Below are 21,305 nucleotides of genomic sequence, written 5' to 3' on the forward strand. Positions count from 1 at the left end.
TGTCGATGAGATTATATTTTCACGTCTAGTATATATCTCCCAATTTCTTCCTGCTTTGGTGCTGGGACTGGTTACTCCCATTACCTGAGGTCAGTGGTAACTGGTTGAGTGGTGGTCCACAGTAAAGAATGTTAGCAACACATTCACAAGGGATCTCTGAAATGTTGTATGAGAACACTGGTACTTCGCTATCATCATGACCCAATGGGTTCATGCAACTCTGGGTGATCTCTGAAGCGTCCACGTTAGAGATTATATGTATGTATGGTGCTACATAGCCAAAACTCAGAATGTGAGAGACATTCTTTAAAGGCACAGGAGACAGGTTTAGGTAGAAGAAGAACAAGAAAATTTACAGGAAGAATTTACAGATCCCGAGCACACTTTTAAGAGAGAATTCTCTCGAGGAACCAAGATCTGAACCAAGAAGTTGCAGGGCTGGTCACATAATTTTGTACCTCCTTTTGGGTAAATATATGGGCAAGGCTCAGGAAAGAGAAGAAAGAAGTTTGTGGAACTGATGGGAGAACGTCTTTTTGGGCAATGAACTGCTCTGACGGCAGTGAAAGATTGTGTGGGCATTCTTCAAATGACTGTAGATTGATTCATGATAGACCATTCCAAGCAGATTCAGGAAACTCAAAAGGAGATTCTCGCAGGAAACCTCAGGTGGCAGCTAAAAGTAGTGCTATCAACTCAAATGTCCACCTAAGGGGCCCCACAAATGATATCCCAAGTCCCTATTGACACTTCAGTTTCTGAAAATAAGTTATCTTTAGAGTCACTGGTCAACAATAACAACAAAAAATGTACCCCTCAGCTCCTTAGGAATCCAAACTCCCATTTCCAGCCTAGGACTCAAAGGCATAAACAGGAAGCAAAAAGAAGACAATGCTGATGTTGCAGTTGTAGGGGGAGAGATTTGTTTTCTTCAGAAACAACTCAAGTGGGATTTCAGCATTGTAAGACTTCCCAAAGAGGATTCTCTTTTATTTGGTAACATCTATCATGCAAAGTATGACAACTTAAGCCAAATTTGCCAACATTCGTAGTCACCAATGGGCTAATAAATTAGGGCAATTCCAATGTTTGTCACTCAAACAGGTGACAAATCAAGCACCTAGAGAATATTTATAGTTTTAAAGGATTTTATACATGTATACACACAAATCTGTATCCATGTCTCTTTTACCAGGTGACGACTGATAGGGCATAAGAAAATGGTCTCAAATTGTATCAGGGGATTGGACACCAGGAGAATTTCTTCATGGAGAAGGTGGTCAAGCACTGGAACGGACTGCTTAGGGAAGCGGTAGAGTCCCATTGCCTGCAGGTATTTAAAAGATGTGAGGCCATGGCCGTCAGGGATGTGGTTTGGTCATGGAGCTCGGTAGGTCAGGTTCATGGTTGGACTTGATGATCTCAAAAGGTCTTTTCCAACCTAGATGATTCTATAGTACCCGACAGATAAATGCTTAATCTGTTACTTAAAGACTGAACTGATCAATCTTGCCAAATGATAACATCTCAGTGTACAGACTTGAGAACTTCTGTAACTTTGCCTTTACTGTTTGATATTAAGAACAAAAACAAGGTTTTGTAAAGAAAGTTTACAAATATTCTGAAGATTGTTACAGGGAAGTTGATGTTGAAAACTGCTGAGAGACAGCTGTCCAGTGAAAGAGTGCTAAGTGGTAACCAGTGGGAGTGCTGGATTACAGACAAGAAAGCAAACTCCCTGTGCTTTTGGGTTTTTATATTACTAAAATATCCTTCAAATTAGCAAGAGGGCACAAAACAATGCAGTATTACAGAACAGCAGTAGATAGAGAACAGCTTATTCATATTCTTGATATTCAGTTAATACGCAGTATTACAGTCTTGCCACTGATAGAAGGGATTAAAAAACGGCATAGCAACAGGATGGCACCTCACCTCCAACCAAATGGTTCACATTGGTGATTGTCAGTCAGCCTTCCACCGCTTTATACCATGTTCTCATGCATTTAACCAGACTAAAAACCTACCAACCTGGACTTTCAAGTCAAACAGAATGAGGTTACAACATGAAAATAACTTGAAGTCACTAGCTCTTCTTTAAAGCATTGCTCATCCTCATTCAAATAGATAAAGGTTCCTTCATGTGTCCCTCTCTTAGAAAAGTAAGGCAGAAAGATTTATTTTTGTAAAAACGCAAAAATCTTCTATGTACTTCTGTCTTCAATTCTTTCACACAAGCGCCCTGGTAACTACAGCTTGGAGTCAGCACTGATCCAAGTGAGATTAACAGCACACCTAGGTAGCTAATTCATTCTAAGTGAGTTATACTAACATCCAGGCTTAATGAGTCTCAAAGCCACAAAAACTACTAGTACAGATGTCAAAAATGTTTTGCACATTGGAATCATTACCTGAATGGGGATGCAAACACCTTCTGATACAAAAGAAGTCAGAGAAACTCATAAGCATCAAGCACACTGGTATCAATGGCTTTTTTTTTTTAAAAAAAAGAAATCAATTTTAACACTGAACAGAATTCAGAAACAAGAAACTCATCAGTAGCTTCAGAATTCTCCTTCTCCTGAATGTCATGTACACTGGTGTTTGGCTTTCTTTGCAGAAGGGGTAACTCTTACTTTTGATGACATTTTATCATGACACGTAATCTTTTGTAATTTAGGTAGGTACCATTTTCTACCATCAAGACAAGTAATGACTAACAGAGCAGTCAGTCGTAGGAAGAGGCGTCCTTGAGTAAAAAACATTCAGGACTAAAAGGAATCCTGAGATGTCAGAAGTCTTTATAGGAAAACACTGATAAAATTAATACTCATCACAAGATTCACAAGCGAGTTCTAAAGGAACTCAAATATGAGACAACTACACACTAATTCCACATCTCTCATAGAAGTACCCTATCATTGCTAAAAGACGCTTGACATGAAGCTAGTAAAACAGTATCCTAGCGGATTCTGAGAACTGCATAACAACCCAACAATTGTATGAGGTACATAATAAATGATTAAAAGTGGTAAAATGCAAATCCTGCAGAACACTAAATATAAACTTTTTTTTTCAAACAGAACCATGCTATACATTTATTGTATTTATCTGAGGGAGTTATGAGAATGTGGATAAGGGAGATCCAATTAATTTTCTAAGGGCATTAAAAGAAGTCCCTCAGAACCTGTAAATATACCAAGCAATCTTGTTATTAGAAACCAGATTTTTTTTCATTTAACTACTAGTTTATCCATATAACAAAAAAAGAAAAACTCTCAGTGGATTCATGAGGATCTCTACCAGGACCTCTTCTGTCCAGCATTTTCATAAGTATTTGGAAAAGGGGGAAGAGTACAAGCTGAAAAATATGCTGATAAAGTTTATTTAAAAAGTCACTTGTAAAAGACCGGAGGACCATAGTCCATTAAGTGACATAATGCAAAATTGACAGAATCACAGAATGGTTTGTGTTGGAAAGGACCTTAAAGACCACCTACTTCTATCCCCCCTACCATGCACAGGGAGACCTTCCACCAGACCAGGCTGCCCAAAGCCCCATCCAGCCTGGCCTTGAATGCTTCCAGGGATCGTGCATCCACAGCTTCTCTGGGCAACCTGTGCCATTGTCTCACCACCCTCTCAGTAAAGAACTTCTTCCTAATATCTAAGCTAAATCTCACCTCTTCTAGTTTAAAGCCATTCCCCCTTGTTCTATCACTACACTCTTTGATGAAGAGTCCCTCCCCAGCTTTCCTGTAGACCCCCCTCTAGATACTGGAAGGCCACTATAAGGTCTCCCCAAAGCCTTTTCTTCACCAGGCTTAACAACCTCAACTCCTTCAGCCTCTCTTCACAGAAGAGGTACTCTAGGCCCCTTGACCATCCTTGTGGCCCTCCTCTGGACTAGTTCTAACAACTTGTTGTATCAACATTCAAATGTTAATAAAACGCTAAAGTGATTTTTGTAGGGTAAAAAACACAATCATAACTTTACATGAAGAAAAATAGGCTGTGTGTTAGGGAAAAATTCTAATACTGTGAATTAAATACCCAAGAAACAAAGTGACACTAAACCATTCGGTTTTAAGAAAACACTGGTCTCTTGTATCTCAGTCAAAAAGCAAGTCTAAAGTTAGGAAATAATATGACAGGAACACAGAACAAAGCAGGAATTCGCTACATCTACATGTTGACTCGTCTCATTTCAGAAATGGGATGGTAGAACTGGAAGACTGTGTGAAAGACTGAAACTACAGAAGAAACAGAAGCAGGGATATGATAGCAGTCTAATGAATCATGTCTTACTAAAAGGATGCATTCGTTAAAAGATCTGTGGAACAGTTCACTTTTTTTTTTTGTAAGTAGGGAATACCACACAAAATAAGCAGGTGTCGGGATAAAAGGAGGCTGACGGTAAGAGGAACTACTTTACTTGATGTGAGAACTGTGCAACTCTGCCACAGACACTCTTGTTCATACAGATTCTAAACCAATTAGGCAGCCTCAAAGAATGAAAACAATCAGCCAATACTCATTAACACAAGGATACCAACTCTGAATTGCAAATCTCTGGCACCTGAAATAAAACATTGGGAAAATATCATTGTATGCCTAACACTGTTCCTATACCTTTCCCTTTTCAACTGCTGGGAGCCAATCTCAGAACTGTGGTGTAAATTAATTTTCAGTGATGTCCCACTTTGCATTTCATAGCTCAGTAAATGCCACTCATTTTAAATATATTTTATGTAAAATAGTTTTCGTATACCAATACTGAACTAATCCCATCATAGAATAACCTGTATGTAACCTTCCTTTCGCATAAGTTATAAAGAAAACAGCAAGAGATACCCATCTATTATTACATTTTATGCAAATTACTAACATAAAATTATTTGTACATTCTTAGGAACATACTGTTTGAATAATTCAAAGAGTGATACAAGTGTATTTTATTGATAAAGCTTATAAATTATCACAAGCTATGTTGAACAAAAGACTTATTTAACAAAATAATATTCCAAAGTATTATAATAATGAGGCATATTTTTTTCTAATCATTTAAAATTTTACCTTTTTCTGGATCCAACTGTTCCTGGGAAAGAATGCCACACAATATTGGGTTCTTCCACACTCCCTTCTCTTGAGTAAGTGTAGTTAAAATATGCAGTTCCCGACTGCCATTTTCCATCAAATTTTTATGAGCCACCTGAAGGATACATTTTACAAAATGAAGTATTGTTAAAAAAAAGTCAAGTCTTTAATATTCCTTTATACCTTATTTTGAAAACAAAACATCCACCTAACCACCAGATAAAGAGTTGAACGTATATCAAAACTATCTTAACATTTATCCTATATCACTGTTACTTCTGCCTCCGTCTCCTAAGATTTAGGCAGAGAAACCAAAGAGATGGAGCAACCCAAACTCACATTGTCATTTATCAACTGAGCTGCTACTTACATTTCTGAAACTAACTTTTGAAATATGACCCCCCTTCTGAAAACTGAGGATGAGAAATCTCTTGCCCACATATTTGTGTGGCATCAGCTGCCTAAACTCTTTGGCACTTGACCGTTTTAATGCACTGGGCACACTGAACAAAGTATTTTTGTAAAGGCAAAGATTTAAGGTGTAAGACCTCACCCGATGGTTCTATACAAGGCAGACTGAATTCCTAAATTCAACCAAAATACCTTCTACTTCACTTAGATAGCAGGATTGATTCTGGAACCAGAGTTGCGTTTGGGAGCAAACTAAATAGCCTAAATACTCCGTGGATTAAATACAAATGCACAACTAACACTGGTCCTAGAATGAAGGGCTCATTTCAAGCTCTTCACTTTTCTTTTACTTTCAAACCCAATCAGAAAGCTACAGAGCTTCCTGGCTCAAGCACCAGCTCTTAAGAATTAATTTACATTAGGCGGATGCTAGTAAAAAGAATCATTTTGAAAATCAGATTTTTCTGCATTATTTAGGCTGAGAATCCTGAGGTAACCATACCTCATCTTTTTCACTATCATTATTTCACTCTCCTTACATCTCCCAGCCCCCATATTTCCAACAAATTGCAGAATACCTTGAGTTGGAAGGGACCCACAAGGATCATCAAGGCCAACTCTCAACTCCACACAGGACAACTCAAGAGTTAAACCACACATCTAAAAGCACTGACCATGCATTTCTTAAACACCAGCAGGCTCAGTGCTGTGACCACTGCCCTGGGGAGCCTGTCCCAGTGCCCGACCACCCTCTGGGTGCAGAACCTTTCCCTAACCCCCAGCCTGACCCTCCCCTGTCCCAGCCCCATGCCGTTCCCTCGGGTCCTGTCGCTGTCCCCAGAGAGCAGAGCTCAGCGCCTGCCCCTCCGCTCCCCTCGTGAGGGAGCTGCAGGCCGCCATGAGGCCTCCCCTCAGCCTGCTCTGGGCTGAGCAAACCAAGGGACCTCAGCTGATCCTCATACGTCTTGACCTCTAGACCCTTCACCATCTTCATAGCCCTCCTTTAGGCACTCTGAAATGGTTTTATGTCCTTGTTACATCGTGGCACCCAAATCTGCATACAGTGCTCAGATGAGGCCACACCACTGTAGAACAGAGCAGGTCAATCCCTTCCCCCCGACCAGCTGGAAATGCCGAGCTTGATGCACACCAGGGTGCAGTTGGCCCCCCTGGCTGCTAAGACACACTAATGACTTCCATTCCTATCATTTCTTTTGACCAGGTAGCTATACCATGCTTGATGTACCCACCCCAGGATACACTCAGCCCTTTTGGCCGCCAGGGCACACTGTTGGAGTTTACCATCAACGAAAACCCCAAATCCCTCTCTGCGGGGCTGTGCTCCAGCCAGTTGTACCCCAACCTATACATACACATCCAGGATTGCACCACCCCTGGTATTTGTTCTTGTCAATTTTCATACAATTTGTTATTGCTCAGTGCTCGTATCTATCACGATGTCACTGTAAGGCTTCTTTACCCTCAAGGGAATTAACAGCTCTTCCTAATTTAGTACCTCCTAATTTAGGCACTCAAACCCAGTGTGCAGGTCACTGATAAACACACAGATGAGCACTGGCTCTAAAACTGAGCCCTGGGGAACACAGTACTGACTGTCTGCAAGCCTGATTTCACCCCATTTACTACAACTCTTTGAGCCCTACCCAGGAGCTAATTGTTTACCCATCATATCGCGTACATGTCTAGCTGTACGTTGGACATTTTGTCCAAAAGGATACTGTGAGAGACAGTATCAGAAGCTTTGCTAAAATCCCCCCAAATCCAAGTCCACTGTCTTCCCTTTGCCCACTAAGTGGGATAGTAAGATAGTAAGGCATGACTTTCCCTTCATGAACTCATGTTGTCTTTAACTGACGAATTCATTGTTGTTCAAGTATTTTTCACTAACTCCCAGAATAATCTTTCCCATAATTTTGCCAGGCACCAAAGTGAGACTGACAGGCCTATAATTACCAAGGTCATTTTTCTTGCCTTTCTTGAAAATTGGAATAACATTTGCTAGCTTCCAGTTGACAAAAAAGCAGAACTTGCTTCAACACCCTTCTTTGAAAAGAGCTCTAATCATTAATCAATTACTGCCCTGTGGAAGATCTAAAAATCCTGAAGCATCTTTCATTCACAAAATAAACCCCAAATGACCAACAGCAAACAGTAAAAAAATAACTTCCACAATATTCAATTTCTAACAGTGTTAGAAGACAAGTATCTTTTAAAACATGACTTCCTTTGAAGCATCTAAAAATATTTTTTCTCCAAAGCTGCTACATGAACTATGACATAGACAAGTGATATGATTGACAGCAATTGCTTTGGAGTACATTGAATTTATAGCTGAAGGGCTTGATCCTTATCATCCAACAGGAAACAAGTCTTCAGCCATATTACATAATGTTATTTCATGACCCAAACTCACCTGTACAAAAGCCTGAAATTCTTCCCATTTATTTTCAGGTAAATCAAGAGGCAGACACAGTAGAAGTTCAATACAGCTTCTGGAATGCAAATGTAAATATTGAGGCATTTTTTTTTAAATGGATACTAAAATAAAAAATTGTTCATCATACAAACTCTGTCAAAGCCCCAAAAGAGTTTTTGTTTGAACATATAAAGAGGATAAGGTCCTGCATGCTCTCGCAAAACCTATAAAAGCAGGTTCTCTAAAAAACTAATTCCAACAAAAAATGGATTTGTCACTGAAGTCCAACCCTGTAATAACCTTTGTAAATTGACGCATTTGCAGACTGCATGTGGGTCAATAGTGACAAAAATGCTTCAAGCTAGAGATTTTGGCTTTTCCTAGATCAGAGGAGTCCTTCCGTAGACAGCTCCATTTCTAACAAGGAAAGACATTCTTTCTCAGATACACCATTCACCATGAGGAATATTTTTCCAACTGTTATTGTGCTGGCTGGGATAGAGTTAATTTTCTTCATATTTGCTTGTATGGTGCTGTGTTTTAAGAGCTGTGACCAAAACAGTGCTGATAACACAGCCATGTTTTAACTATTGCTCAACAGTGTTTGCACAGCGTCAAGGCCCTCTCTGTTTCTCACTCTGCCTCCCGTGAAGAGACTGGGGGGGTGCACAAAAGGTTGAGAGGGGACACTGCCAGGCAGATGGAATGTTCCATGCCATATAATGTCATGCTCAGCAATACAAAAGGAAAAAAGGGGATTTACAGAGGTTAGCTGCCTTTTGCTGAAGAACTGGCTAGGCATCAGTCTACCAGGGGGAAGTAATGAGTGACTGCCTTTGCATCGCTTGATTTCTTCTGTTTTCTTTCTCCCCTTTGGCTCTTCCTTTACTTATTAAACAATTATCATCTTTACACACAAATTTTCTTGCTTTTATTCTTTTCCTCTTCTCCTGTTACACTGGGAATGTGTGTGTGGGGCGAAGTCAGGGAGCAGCTGTGTGGTGCTTAGCTGTCCAACAGGGTTAGACTACACTACCAACCTGTTTAGAATTTTTATAGATTGTGAACTGAACTGAGACTATTTAGGCAGTGAAAAGTTAATGCTGTACAGGTTGGTATTAGTAACTGAAAAAAATACTCACAGTGCTAAACGTTCAAGCACAAAGGCTACATTCTCACACTCAGAGGTAAGATAAGGTCGTGCTTTAACATAGCTTCGGATAGCCACTGTATACACCTCTAACAGGGGCAGAGGATCTTCTGATGTTTTCCATTTTTCGGCATATTCCAGCAAAGTCTGTTTAGGAAGAGAAAGAAAAACACAAAATTCAGGAACAAATACAAATTTTTAATTTTATACTCCTCACTAATAGATGCAACTAATTTAGAAGGGTTGTCCATCTCCTTAATATGAGTTACATATTCTCAAAACATGTACCTTCTCTTTAAAATGTATTGTTTCATTGAAGATTGAAACTTAACCTCCACCCCCCTAAAAATCATTCTCTGATAATACAATAGTATAACTGACACTTCCCCCAGTTATATCACCGCACAATTCAGTTTACATTCATGTTTTCCAGATATAAAGCCCGAAGAGCATGCCTGGGAACAAAGATACTCCCCTCCCACCCTCTTTGAAATTCATAATTGATGGACTAAAAAAAATCATTTCTCATCTCTACAGTTCAGCTTCTAAAGTAAAATTGGGAGCATTAATTAGCCTTTATTTCAACTTCTACACTTTCAGGAACGGTTTTACTTTTTTTCTCCTTTGCCATCTTAATACAGGTATTTTCAGGATATTGCTTTTTACAAACTAAGCATTTTAAAGACACCATACACACCCAAAACTCAGTCAAAAAGCTGTTTTCCTACTTGCCACATGAATACCTACAAAGAATGACTTAGAAATAAAACTAATTAGAGTGATGCATACCGAACTCTGCAAGAGATGGAATAACCACCACCACCGAAAGTACAAAAGGCTTCCATTTGTTTCAGACACGTCGGGAGGCTCAGACATACATTAAGTTGGAGAACTATGCAAACTTAGGGCAGTGCAACTGACTGCAAGCCAATTCCTACACTGTTGCAGGTTGCAAACTGTTATATTAAGATGATCAATATTGCTGTATGCTTCACAGGGGCAAAACAGGTAGAAAAATCACGATTTAGGTTGTCTAACAGCCTGCTCAAAGCAGGGCTATTAGAATAAGTTGTCTGGAGTAATGTCCAATGGATCTGTGAGTATCCTGAAGGACAGACATCCTACAGCCTCTGCTGGCAGCCTGCTCCTGTGTTTGCCTAACATTTACTGTGATTCTTCCCCACCAGTACCCAGACGCAGTCCCACAAGTGCTGAGTAAAGGGATTATTTCCCTCAACATGCTGGCTGCAGTCATGTTAACACAGCTCAGGGTGCAGCGGCACTGCTGTGAGGGCACACCGCTGGCTGTTCAGCCTTTTGTGCACCACCACTCCTGGGGCCTTCCCAGAGAACTGCTCCCCAGGCTGCAGAGGCATGGGGCTGGGCTGTTCCCTCCCGCACGCAGGGCTCTGCATCAGCCATTCCTCCAGGCTGATGAGGTCCCTCTTGAACAGTATCCCTGATCTGCAGTGTACCGAGTGCTCCCACCTAGTTGGTATCATCTGCCAACCTGCTGACAGTGTGCTCTGTCCCCTCAGCCAGTTCACCAGTAAGTCAGCGGGACAAGATTTTCACCAGTGTTGAGCCCTGAAAGGACGCCACAAGTAGCCTGCTGCCATCTGGACTTCGTACTACTAATTACAAGTCTTTGAGACCCACAGTTCAGCCACCTCGTTATACTGCCTGGATAACTGGACTATTTCATGGTTTATAAGGATACTGTGGGAGACAAAGTCCAAGGCATTGCTGATGTCAGGTAAAAAAAAAACCATCTGCTGCTGTCCCCTCATCTGCAGAACCAGCTAGTTCAGTGTGGAAAGAAATAAGGTTTGCCATGTGAAAGCATTTCACATAGCTCCTACTGCCAAGGCCATTTACCAAAAGTCATGCTTTCCCTTTTTTATTAAGGTCAGCTGTAATTAAAGTTTTTCTTGACAATATTGGTTCAACTCTGACAAGGTTTCTTCTGGCAAAGAAAATCAGCAGTCTTGTCAGAGCCCTCTGGAAAACAAAGATCTTCTGCTACAGGACCTCCCATATACCTGAATAAAAACCAGAACCAAGTGTTTCTCAGCTAATTTGAAATATGCAAATATTACATTTTTATTTTACTATGCAAATATAACAATCTTAATGAACTCTTTATGCCTGGGATATAATGCAATTCAAGATATGAAATCCAACTTTGAGCAGGCTGTCTCTGGCTTTGTGTGTTAGGAAGAGAACAGAACATTAATTCTTCAGGAGACACGAGTCCGTCACTTTAAAACACAAGACAAAACAAAACTAGGCTTATTCCGGTCTTCAACTCTACTAAATTGAGCATGAGTTAAATTCAATATTGCCTTGTCTATGTTACACATCTGCCCTCTGTTAGGTAACGGTACTATTCAGAACATGCTTAAAATTCTCTTATTTGGTAGTATCCAAAACAAGCTCTCAATGAAAACTTAATCTATATTAAACTCAATCAAACAAAAATTGAGTAATGTGTTTATTTGCAGTCACAATAACAAAGCCTGGTTACAACACAGACAAAACACAGACCAGGGGTATTCCAGTCAAGGATATAAGAGAAAAATCTGCATTTTTTGGCAAACAGCTGCACTAAAACTGATTTTGGCTTAAAAGGAAGCCTCAATACAAAGTCACCTTTAAAAGAAGTCACATACTCTACCCTTTGCTGCAGCAGAAGATGGCTTCTGCAGCATCTAGTGCTCCCTGCTGGAACCCTGGATCCTACCGGAATACTGTCTGTTTTACTATAACAAACAATATGATCCTCTTACAACAGCAGCTAAAAAGCACCATAGATCATGGCAGAGCAATCAAGGGAGAGCAAAATACAGCAGAAGCAAGAAAGAGGCAGCAGCAGAAGAGGACAGGTTAAACAAGTCACCAGTGCTAGCAAATGTCTATTTCTGCATCATTTGGCAATTATGATCAATATACTAGAATAACAAGACCATAACAAGAAGTCAGCTTCAAGGAATCAGAGAATCACAGAATGGTTTGGGTTGGAAGGGACCTTGAAACTCATCTACTTCCACCCCCCCCGCCACAGCCTGGGACACCTGCCCCCAGCCCAGGTTGCCCAAAGCCCCATCCAGCCTGGCCTTGAGCACCTCCAGGGATGGGGCATCCACAGCTTCTCTGGGCAACCTGTGCCAGGGCCTCACCACCCTCTGACTGAAGAGCTTCTTCCTAATATTTAAGCTAAATCTCCCCTTTTAGTTTAGACGTATTCCCCCTTGTCCTATCACTACACTCCCTGACAGAGTCTGTCTCCAGCTTTCCTGTAGGCCCGCCTTCGGAACTGGAAGGCCTCTGAAACATCTGCCCTGGAGCCTTCTCTTCTCCAGGCTGAACAACCCCAACTCCCTGAGCTTCTCTTCACAGCAGAGGTGCTCCAGGCCCCTTGATCCCTGATAACCCTCCTCTGGATTCGTTTTAATAGGTCCACGTCCTTCTTGTGCTAGGGGCCCCAGAGCTGAACGCAGGCTCCAGGTGGGGTCTCAGAAGGGCAGAGCAGAGGGGGACAATCAATCACCTCCCTCGCCCTGCTGGCCATGCTGCTTTTGATGCAGCCCAGCATACAGTTGGCTTTCTGGGCTGCAAGCATACACTGCCAGCTCATGTTGAGCTTCTCATCAACCAACATACCCAGGTTCTTCTCCTCAGGGCTGCTCCCAATCCATTCTCCACCCAGCCTGTATTTGTGCTTGGGATTGCCCCACCTCAGGTGCAGGACCTTGCATTTGGCCTCGTTGAACCTCATGAGATTTGCACAGGCCCACCTCTCAGGCCTGCCCAGGTCCCTCTGGATGGCAGCATCCCCTCCCTCCTGCGTGTCAGCCACACTGCACGGTTTGGTGTCACCTGCAAACTTGCTGAGGGTGCACTCAATCTCACTATCCACGTCACTGACAAAGATGTTAAACAGTGCTGGTCCCTATATTGACCCCTGAGGAACAGCACTCATTACTCATCTCTACCTGCATCTTTTAAGAAACTCCAGCAAGGAGTCTCCCTCTTCCCAAATACTCATGTAGCCGGATGTAATATGATTTCAGTTACTGATTTGTCCTAGGTGACGTGTTTAAGGATGCTAGTGGTAAAATAGCAAACCTGAAGAACAAAAACTATAAGAATATCTTTTACATCATTCACTTTTTGGGTCAAGAAGCAATTGCTTGGACAGTATGCACAGCAATTTCTCCACCTAGTCGAGTTGACAGAAGTACTCACATTAAAAGAATGAACCGGATCTGAAGCTTTATATGAATGCCAGTCTTGCAGAAGAAAATGTTTTCTCATTAACCTGTTTCTTTCTTGTTAAGAACACAGCAGAGAAATCAATGCAGCACCTTTCACAGATCACACTACAGTACACAATACTCAAAATTTAGAAGAAAAAGCATAATTTTGTAATCCTTTTTTGCAAAGGAATAAACTTTTCCTTTTAAGTGCTCAGCTATGACTTATTTTTGCACTGGAAAAAGCAACATGCAAGCACTTTGCATTAAAAATGAACAACATAGCTTAACTAATTTTACACTTTTTTGAAAGAAGCAATTCTTCCTCTCTGGTGAAAATGCGAAAGTTGTTGGTGACATTATGAGTAAACGAGGAACAAACATGGTAATAAAACATTCAGCATTGCTTACTGTACATACGGATTCTTAAATTAGCCAGGAAAATTCTCTGCATTAGCATGGAATGCTACCTCGCTAAAACAGTGAGCCAGCTTCATAATTAGGGATGAATTATTAAAGCTAATGTTGTCATCATGAATTACATTCCATTTTGATTAATTTGAATCAAGGTTTTTTTTTTTTTTTTGACTTATCAGTAAACAACAACAAAAAATACAACTTAGTAGTAATTAACATATCAGATCACGGCAGTACCAGGTTGCATACACTGCCCTTTACTTTTATTCAGCTGATTGTTTAAACCCTTTACAGCCAACTTGGCCATCTTAAATCTGCCAAATAGTTTCTGCCAGCAAGATAAGTTTAGGCATTTGATACATCAAGTTAGGAATCCTGTTTAATATCAGAAACACTAGGTTTACCTGCTAAACATAAATCTGATTTTCAATGTATGGCCCATCTGCATCTTCAGAAGTCCACAGCAAGCAACAAGATTAACACACGCTTTGACATACGGAAGAACATTTCAAAGTTAGCTGCCAAACCAGGACAACAGCATATCCCGAAAGCCTCAAAGTGTGAAGCTGAGCAGGAGAGGACAGAAGAAAGGGAGTGAGGAAGCAGAAGGAAGCAGGGAGATGTAACTTAAGCAACTGGTTATCTGAGAAGCGTGACTGAAGAGGATTCTGACCAGCTGCTGCAAAGAGACAGCAACACCTAGAAGAAGAAATTAACAGCCCTGGTAGACAGAAACTGAAGCAAGCCCTGAAAAGTGACCACTCACACAGACCTGTAACTACCAGATCAGAAGATCTCAAGTTTCATGGGGCAGGAAAAAGAGAGGTTGTAGGTAATCAGGATGCTGAAAAATCTCCAAGTAGGCACTATCGCAGTCTGATCTGAGTCAGGGAGAGTATTTAAGACCGCAGGCCTATTACGACAGAACCCAGCTGGGATTCTCCCAAGTAATCAGGAACTTTACAGAAATGTCATGTAGTCATTAATACCAGAAAGCTGGACTGAGGAGGAATTACTGAAGCACTTGCAGAAAGCCCTACCAACACTATTCCAGTCCAAGTCTAGCTTAATAAACTGAAATAAAATTTTGTTTTGAAAATATGAGGTTTGTAAGTAATCAACTAAATTAAAAGTAGACTTAATCAACAAATTGGCAAGTTCCAAAAAGTATTTGGCATATTGGTCATCTGTTACTACCACTACTGTTCTTTAAAAGCAGCATGTACAGATGCAAACACACCGCATAAAGCAAGCAGGGAGGCTTGCACCATAACATAGTGACACCGATTTCAGCATTAAATAGTGCTATTTGTATCTCGCGTATATAGATCACCACTTCCAAGCCATTACATGAACTATATTAAGCACTTACGCCCACCACGCCCTTCAAAAGTATTCTTCAGGATGACAGATTTCCTTGTCTGGATGTCCCCAGACTATACAGCACTGCCACTGTACAAAGAAAATCAAATACATTCTGCTTTGCTAATGAATCATTGTTGTGTTCCGTTTACAACCATAAAAAGAAAGAATTTTACCCCCAGCCCTGGGCCTCATTAAGTTATTTATCTCCCTAGTCAGGACATGCTTGTTAATCAAGCCAAGTGCTTTATTCAGAGCACAGCAGCAAAGTTTTGTTCCTCTGTGAGACCAAGGCTGCATTTTATTTCAGCTGCAGCTTACACACAAGAATGCCCAAAAAATGGAAGCATTTTAATTTGTACTGTTAAAAAAACAGAAATACTGTATCTGTGATTTTCTGTGATTTCAGCTGTGGAAAATATTTAGCCACGGGTAATGTTCAGACAATACATTTTTATCTTTGTCAATCTTTATCAGAATGCTTACATAAATGCTTGCAGTAGCAATGCATCTACCAGAGGATGTGTTTCTACTTCCAAACATTACACTGGGCAACCTCCTCTGCTGAGACCAGCCCTACAACACTGAAGCTGTGTGAAAAATCCGTCTCATACAAAAAGAAGGGATTATTTGCTATTAACTGGAGCTTCACATGTGCAGTCCACACCTACATGCTTCTTCAGCTCCTCAGCTCAGATTCTTTACCCTTGGAGACAGCTGAATAAAGGTAAGCTTGCCCCGGTATGCTGGAACGTGCCTGAACTGCTGCCTCCATTCCTGCCTATGCCCAGAGGACTAACAGACAGGGAAAGCGACAGACAGCAGGGACACAGGTGAGCCGTGCCTTTCAAACCAATCTAGCGAACACCAAAGCCTCTATTTCAGTGACTGTCCTCCAGCACATCCACGCAGGAAAAGAGTCCGAGCAACAAGCGTGATACAGTCACGTCGGAGGTGAGCCTTAAAGAGCTGCACATGGACAGCAGCAGCAATACCGCCCCCGTGAAGCCAACTCCAAGCCACGGAGCAGTCGCTTCGTTATGAACAAGCCCGAGCAAACAGCCGGTCTGAGGGGTGACAGCGGCACTCCCTGAGATGCCCCTGACACCTTCCCACCACGGCAGGGCTCACCCTTCGCTGGCACATCACCACTAACCTCTCCTCCAGCACGTCAGTCACTGGCTGATCCAAAAGCACAGCTATCTTCACAAGAAGCATCACAAGGGGCTGATTCAAGAAATATGGCAAGCTTCATTCATTCCTGGCTTGTATCGCCAGCCCAACCGCGAGCGAATTAAAACGACGCATGCTGCAGCTGTAAGCATGTGGTCAAGGCCTGCCAGGTCCCACCGCTGGGCAGAAAGCTGATACACATGGGGCTTGTTAGAAGAAGATGCCAGGAGCTGAATGTCAAGAAAGATGGCCAGCAGCGATGCCAGAAGATGGAGCAGCTTGAGCAGGGAACCTAAGGCACCACAGCAGCGACTCTGGAACGCTCTGTCTTGATGCATCCCTTAGGAAACGCAAGACCTGGTGAATTCTCCTTCACATACCCAAATACCAAACCGGATATGGCAGGGGAACAACCTCCAGCAACACTTCAAGGGTAAAGAAGTTTCTCTCTTCCACGAACGTATATGTAAATTCACATACATGCAAAAACATATACAGGTGATCATATTAAGACAAGTTGCCTTTCAGTTACATTTTTCTTCCTTTGGGACTACAGTAATTCTGCTGTTCTCAAACCAGACAATTTTGTTTGTTATCTAAAAAAAATGAATTGGCCAAATAAGCTTAAACAACCACAGAAGGTATAAGTAAATTTAAGAAATTAGAATAGTTTCCAAGAAAGAAGTCATAAAGTGAGTTTTCTGTAAACTATCTCTGTAATAACTCGAAAAGACTCAAGTCTTAGATTTCCCCTACAAGCAAACTATACTCCTTCTCTAAATCTCACCTTATCAATTACTTTGACAGACCAAGACAACCACATCTAAACATTTCTGGCTAACATACCATGTGAGTAAAGCTCAGAACTACACTACTTGACATCTGAAAATTTTATACAGCAAAATACATACTCTGTGGTATGTAAGAATTTAAGTTCAGCACTACAGGAATAAGCCAAGCTAAACAGGGAATCATTTATTATTTGAAACAGTGCATAGTTTTTTGGCGGATGAAGAAGAGGACTTGAGATGCTTATTGGTGGTGGAGACTGTAGGAATAAAGTATCTGTAATAAGAGCGTAAGAGAAGCTACAAGTTATAAACTCTCTCATGGACTCCTATCAAATTTGGTACGTTCCAGAGTCATGCGACTTAGGGAATTCTTACAGAGCGTTATATGAACGCAAACAAAAAAATCACACTTCATCTTCGAGCTGCTATGCCAGTGCTCCCCCTCTCTCAGGTACGACTGCTGTGCTTGCCCTCGATGTGGCAGGAAGCAATTTAAACCTCAAAACAATCAATGTGAGGAATCCTACTTCTTTTATGCGCATGGCCAAACCTATAGGCACCGACACAGAAACCACTGGTTAACACCTCCACTCATAAACACAAACCCCACCGTATCCACACATTATCTAAGCAGCCAAGGTAAGTAACGTTACATAATTACAAAAATGATTAAGATAAGGGGGGTGTGACGGCCTTGGGTGCACGCTGACACAGACACCTAGCGGATCTGTGACATACGTAAGCCAAGCTCATAAACTTTCACTTCAAACCCACTCAAATCAAAACTCATCCGTAATTTTTAAAATTTAAAACAGACAACTACATTTTTCCACCTGTCAGTAGGACCAGCAAGTAGCTAACTACAGGAAAAGATTTTCCAGATGTAATAAGTACCAGCACCACAAAATTTACAGTTTTGTGTAAGATCAGAGTTCTGATTTTTTACACTATACAGCTGGCAACTGAACGAACGTGGGGTACGCATCATCTTAAAATGTGACTATTTAGTACTTAATTTCTGATGTCATAGCACTTTATACTTGAAGTCACCCAGACTTTCGGTATCTTGATAAATTTCCAGCTTCATGGGACATCTACAATATCTTACAACACTTACAGTTTATCATAAAGCATGCCTTGATTTAAGGATTAGCAAGTTCTGGATTTTTTTTTGTCACTGCTTGTATTTTTCTTGAAGCTTTAGACTTGGAAAAGACACGATTACATAAAACAGTGTATCTCAGAGAGAGGTATATAACAAGACATAGGCATCAGTAGAACAGAGCTAATTTTTTTAACATGTATGTACACACGTGCATGTACACAAAAAATATATGTAAATCCAGGTCTCAATACAAGGATCCAGCCCACAAAATTAACTCTGGAACCTGATTTGTGGGCTGTAAGCCCACAAAGTCTTGGCTTTTGTTTAAAAGAAAACCATTTCTAGTTGATTTTTTTCCTGATGTTAGCTGATATAGTGATGGCTATTTAACTCTTCAAATGGCATACAAGCTGCCCTTCCCCACAAAACGCCCGTACTGATCAAGGTCCTCGAGGCAATGCTATGAGTTCAACGAACTCATTGCCCCTCCGTTGCTCTGAGGTGTCATCGTGATTTCAAAAATAGAAAACCCAAGAAGCAGTGGGAAGGAGTACAGTGTACAGGTCTAAGCCAGTAATTCCAGTTTCTTGCATAGGAGAACATCACAGTCCTCCTCACTTAGTTTCTAACTCTCGGGGGGGGGGGGGGTGAACACAAAAACAAAGCACCAAAAATCACCACGACCATGGCCAGCTCCCAGTATAGACCAAGTTACACAGAGCAGAGGTGACCCCAATTCACTGCCCTGTCTCCGTCTCCTCCAGTTTAAGGGCATGGTAATACCTACATTCTTTCACTGCTCCACATGCAATTCACTGGTAGAACAAACAGCTTTACATAGGTTAACACAAACTGAGAAGGAACAGCTTCTTTGGTCTCTCTGCAGTACAAGTTTTTAATATGCTTTAAAGGACAAGGACTAAAAATAAACAAGATTGTATCCTATGTGTCCAATGAGGAAAACGGCTTGCGCTATTCCCATGGGTTGCAATAGTCCAAAATACTGCACAACTTCACCAGTAAGAGTCCACAAACTCCAATAAGCAGTGCAACATTTTCTTTCCCTTTTTCAGTATCACGGACACTATGGACAGTTTAAACAAGCAGCGATTCTGTGCTTACTAGCAGCTTTACTTCCACCCTATATAGCCCTTTACTTTCCTAATATTCACTGTTTATCATCTTTTAAATAACCATTTATAGGGTAAGGGTTGTTTGGACCTCGAGGAAATCTGTGACCAGAGCTAATCCTTAATCAGCGAGAAACAGAACAAAATTTAATTCCTACCAGCTCCCCAAATACATTCAGCGTGTAGACTCAAGTGCTTGTGCCAGCACAAAGCAAAGAATGCAGAATTATTTCTTTGGAGGAAAGCGTTGTCTTAAGACCCTTAAGCTACTGCATGAGTTCAGTAGGACAACATGGGCAGATGTATCTGATTTCTTCTCTTAAGAACACTAATACCAACTAACAAGCAGCGAACTTCATGGTAACAGCCTTGCAGACTTGTACACTGTACACTTTCTGAAATGCGCAACCAGAATTTGCTCTGAAATAAAATTAAAATTAAGAACTGGCCACAGCTGTTTCTGTAGTATGTTAGGTATGCTTCATATACCTAACAATGAGTTGAATGCGACCAGTAATTAAGCTGCTGGCCACAGAGTTAAAATTCTCCTTTTGCTTTCTTTTAGGAGTCTTCTGAATTAATTTTCTAACTCCCTTCTGTATTCTTCTCCCACCTCAGTATGTGGCTATGCAGCTTGGCTGAAGACAAGCGACAGTTGCTTGTACTCTTACAGAAACTGCACGCTATCCAGAGCAACACTCTCAGGCATTATTTGCAAAGCAACAAGACTAACTACAAACCCCAGAGAATTGTCATTGCACTGTACAGGTCCATTCTGGTTTTGTAGTCTCTTTCTTGTACCTCCTTTATTTCTCCATTTTTAATCCAATCGTGTACCGCTACTGTTACATTCGAGAACACTGATAAATTTTCATTACTCTTGATTTAGAGAAACAATACATAACGTTGACCTGTGGGATTCTTTTTCTTCCCTAGAAGATTACAACTGAGGGAGTAGAAGTGAAAATGCAAGGGAAGATAGATGGGAAGCAACATATCCGTGACTTTCCTTCTGTATTTGAACCTCTGAAGTTTCCCTTTGTAAGGCTTTGAGTTCACAAGACTGCTTTGAAAAAAAAAAAATCTCGATTATTTTTGCCTTAGAGTTAAGTTCAAAAACATCGACTGCCACAATCTTTATCCTTCTTTGTACTTTTTGTAAAAGGAGTTTCCTGTCAAAATCCTACATTTCAGATATTGGGAAAAACAGACAATCCTCCTTATTTAGCTTGAAGTGCCAGAGATACATACGTTGTACAGAAACACGTAATCAGTCAGAACCCTGAAAAAGTTCTTTTCATTTGAAGGATAAATCACCTTACTGTGGTGCTACTATTATCTGACTTTAAGACCAGAAGAGCAAGATATGCAAATGTATATGATTTAAATACATATTCTTTGGAAACTGCTGTCTTTCACATTAGCTCTCATTATAAACTCATATTCGTTGGCAGAAACTGACTTTTCAAAACGCACAGCAAAAGTGAGCGGGAATAGCATTTGAAGTGCTGTCAACTGTTTGCTCCATGTAAGTACTGCTCAAGTGGTACTCATCATCCGAGTCATTTTCTTTTTCCACACAAACTGGGGAAATATAAAGGCTGTTGTATTTACTTCTTTCAGGTCACGAAATATATTGGCTGTGGTCAGCTACTGAACTATGCAGAAGGAGTTCCAGTAACTTTAATACCCTGACCTTCAGGAACCCCACATTACTATCTGCCTGCAATTATTTCACCTCTCTGCCTTAAATTTCACGTGTACTACCTTAATTGAGCAACAACTGCCTTCTGAATTGACACAGCTGCATTTTTAGGAATATAAGGCACAATAAGGAGGCTAAGATGCCTCCTGCTTGTCAGTATCCAAGTTACTAAAGCATGCAACAATGTGCCAGGTGAACCGGACAATGCCAGATGACATAGCAGCTCTAAGGACATGAAAATGCTTGTCCTGTCTTTTTAGAGAGTCTTCCT

The 21,305-nt window shown here is 41.0% G+C and overlaps 1 protein-coding gene across 1 annotated transcript in view; it reads right to left on the reverse strand.

The window, feature by feature from the left end:
• Positions 1–21,305, reverse strand: part of ZNF292 (zinc finger protein 292) — a 61,084-nt gene that overhangs the window by 20,915 nt on the left and 18,864 nt on the right. Inside the window, exons 2-4 of the mRNA XM_080584435.1 lie at positions 9,088–9,242; positions 7,943–8,021; positions 5,077–5,212 (exon numbers count right to left, since the gene is read on the reverse strand). Of these exons, the coding sequence (XP_080440561.1) occupies positions 5,077–5,212; positions 7,943–8,021; positions 9,088–9,242 (370 nt within the window). The remainder of the gene's footprint in view (positions 1–5,076; positions 5,213–7,942; positions 8,022–9,087; positions 9,243–21,305) is intronic.

The sequence above is a fragment of the Anser brachyrhynchus genome (genome assembly GCF_964034855.1).
Source record: "Anser brachyrhynchus genome assembly, chromosome: 3".
Lineage (NCBI taxonomy): Eukaryota > Metazoa > Chordata > Aves > Anseriformes > Anatidae > Anser > Anser brachyrhynchus.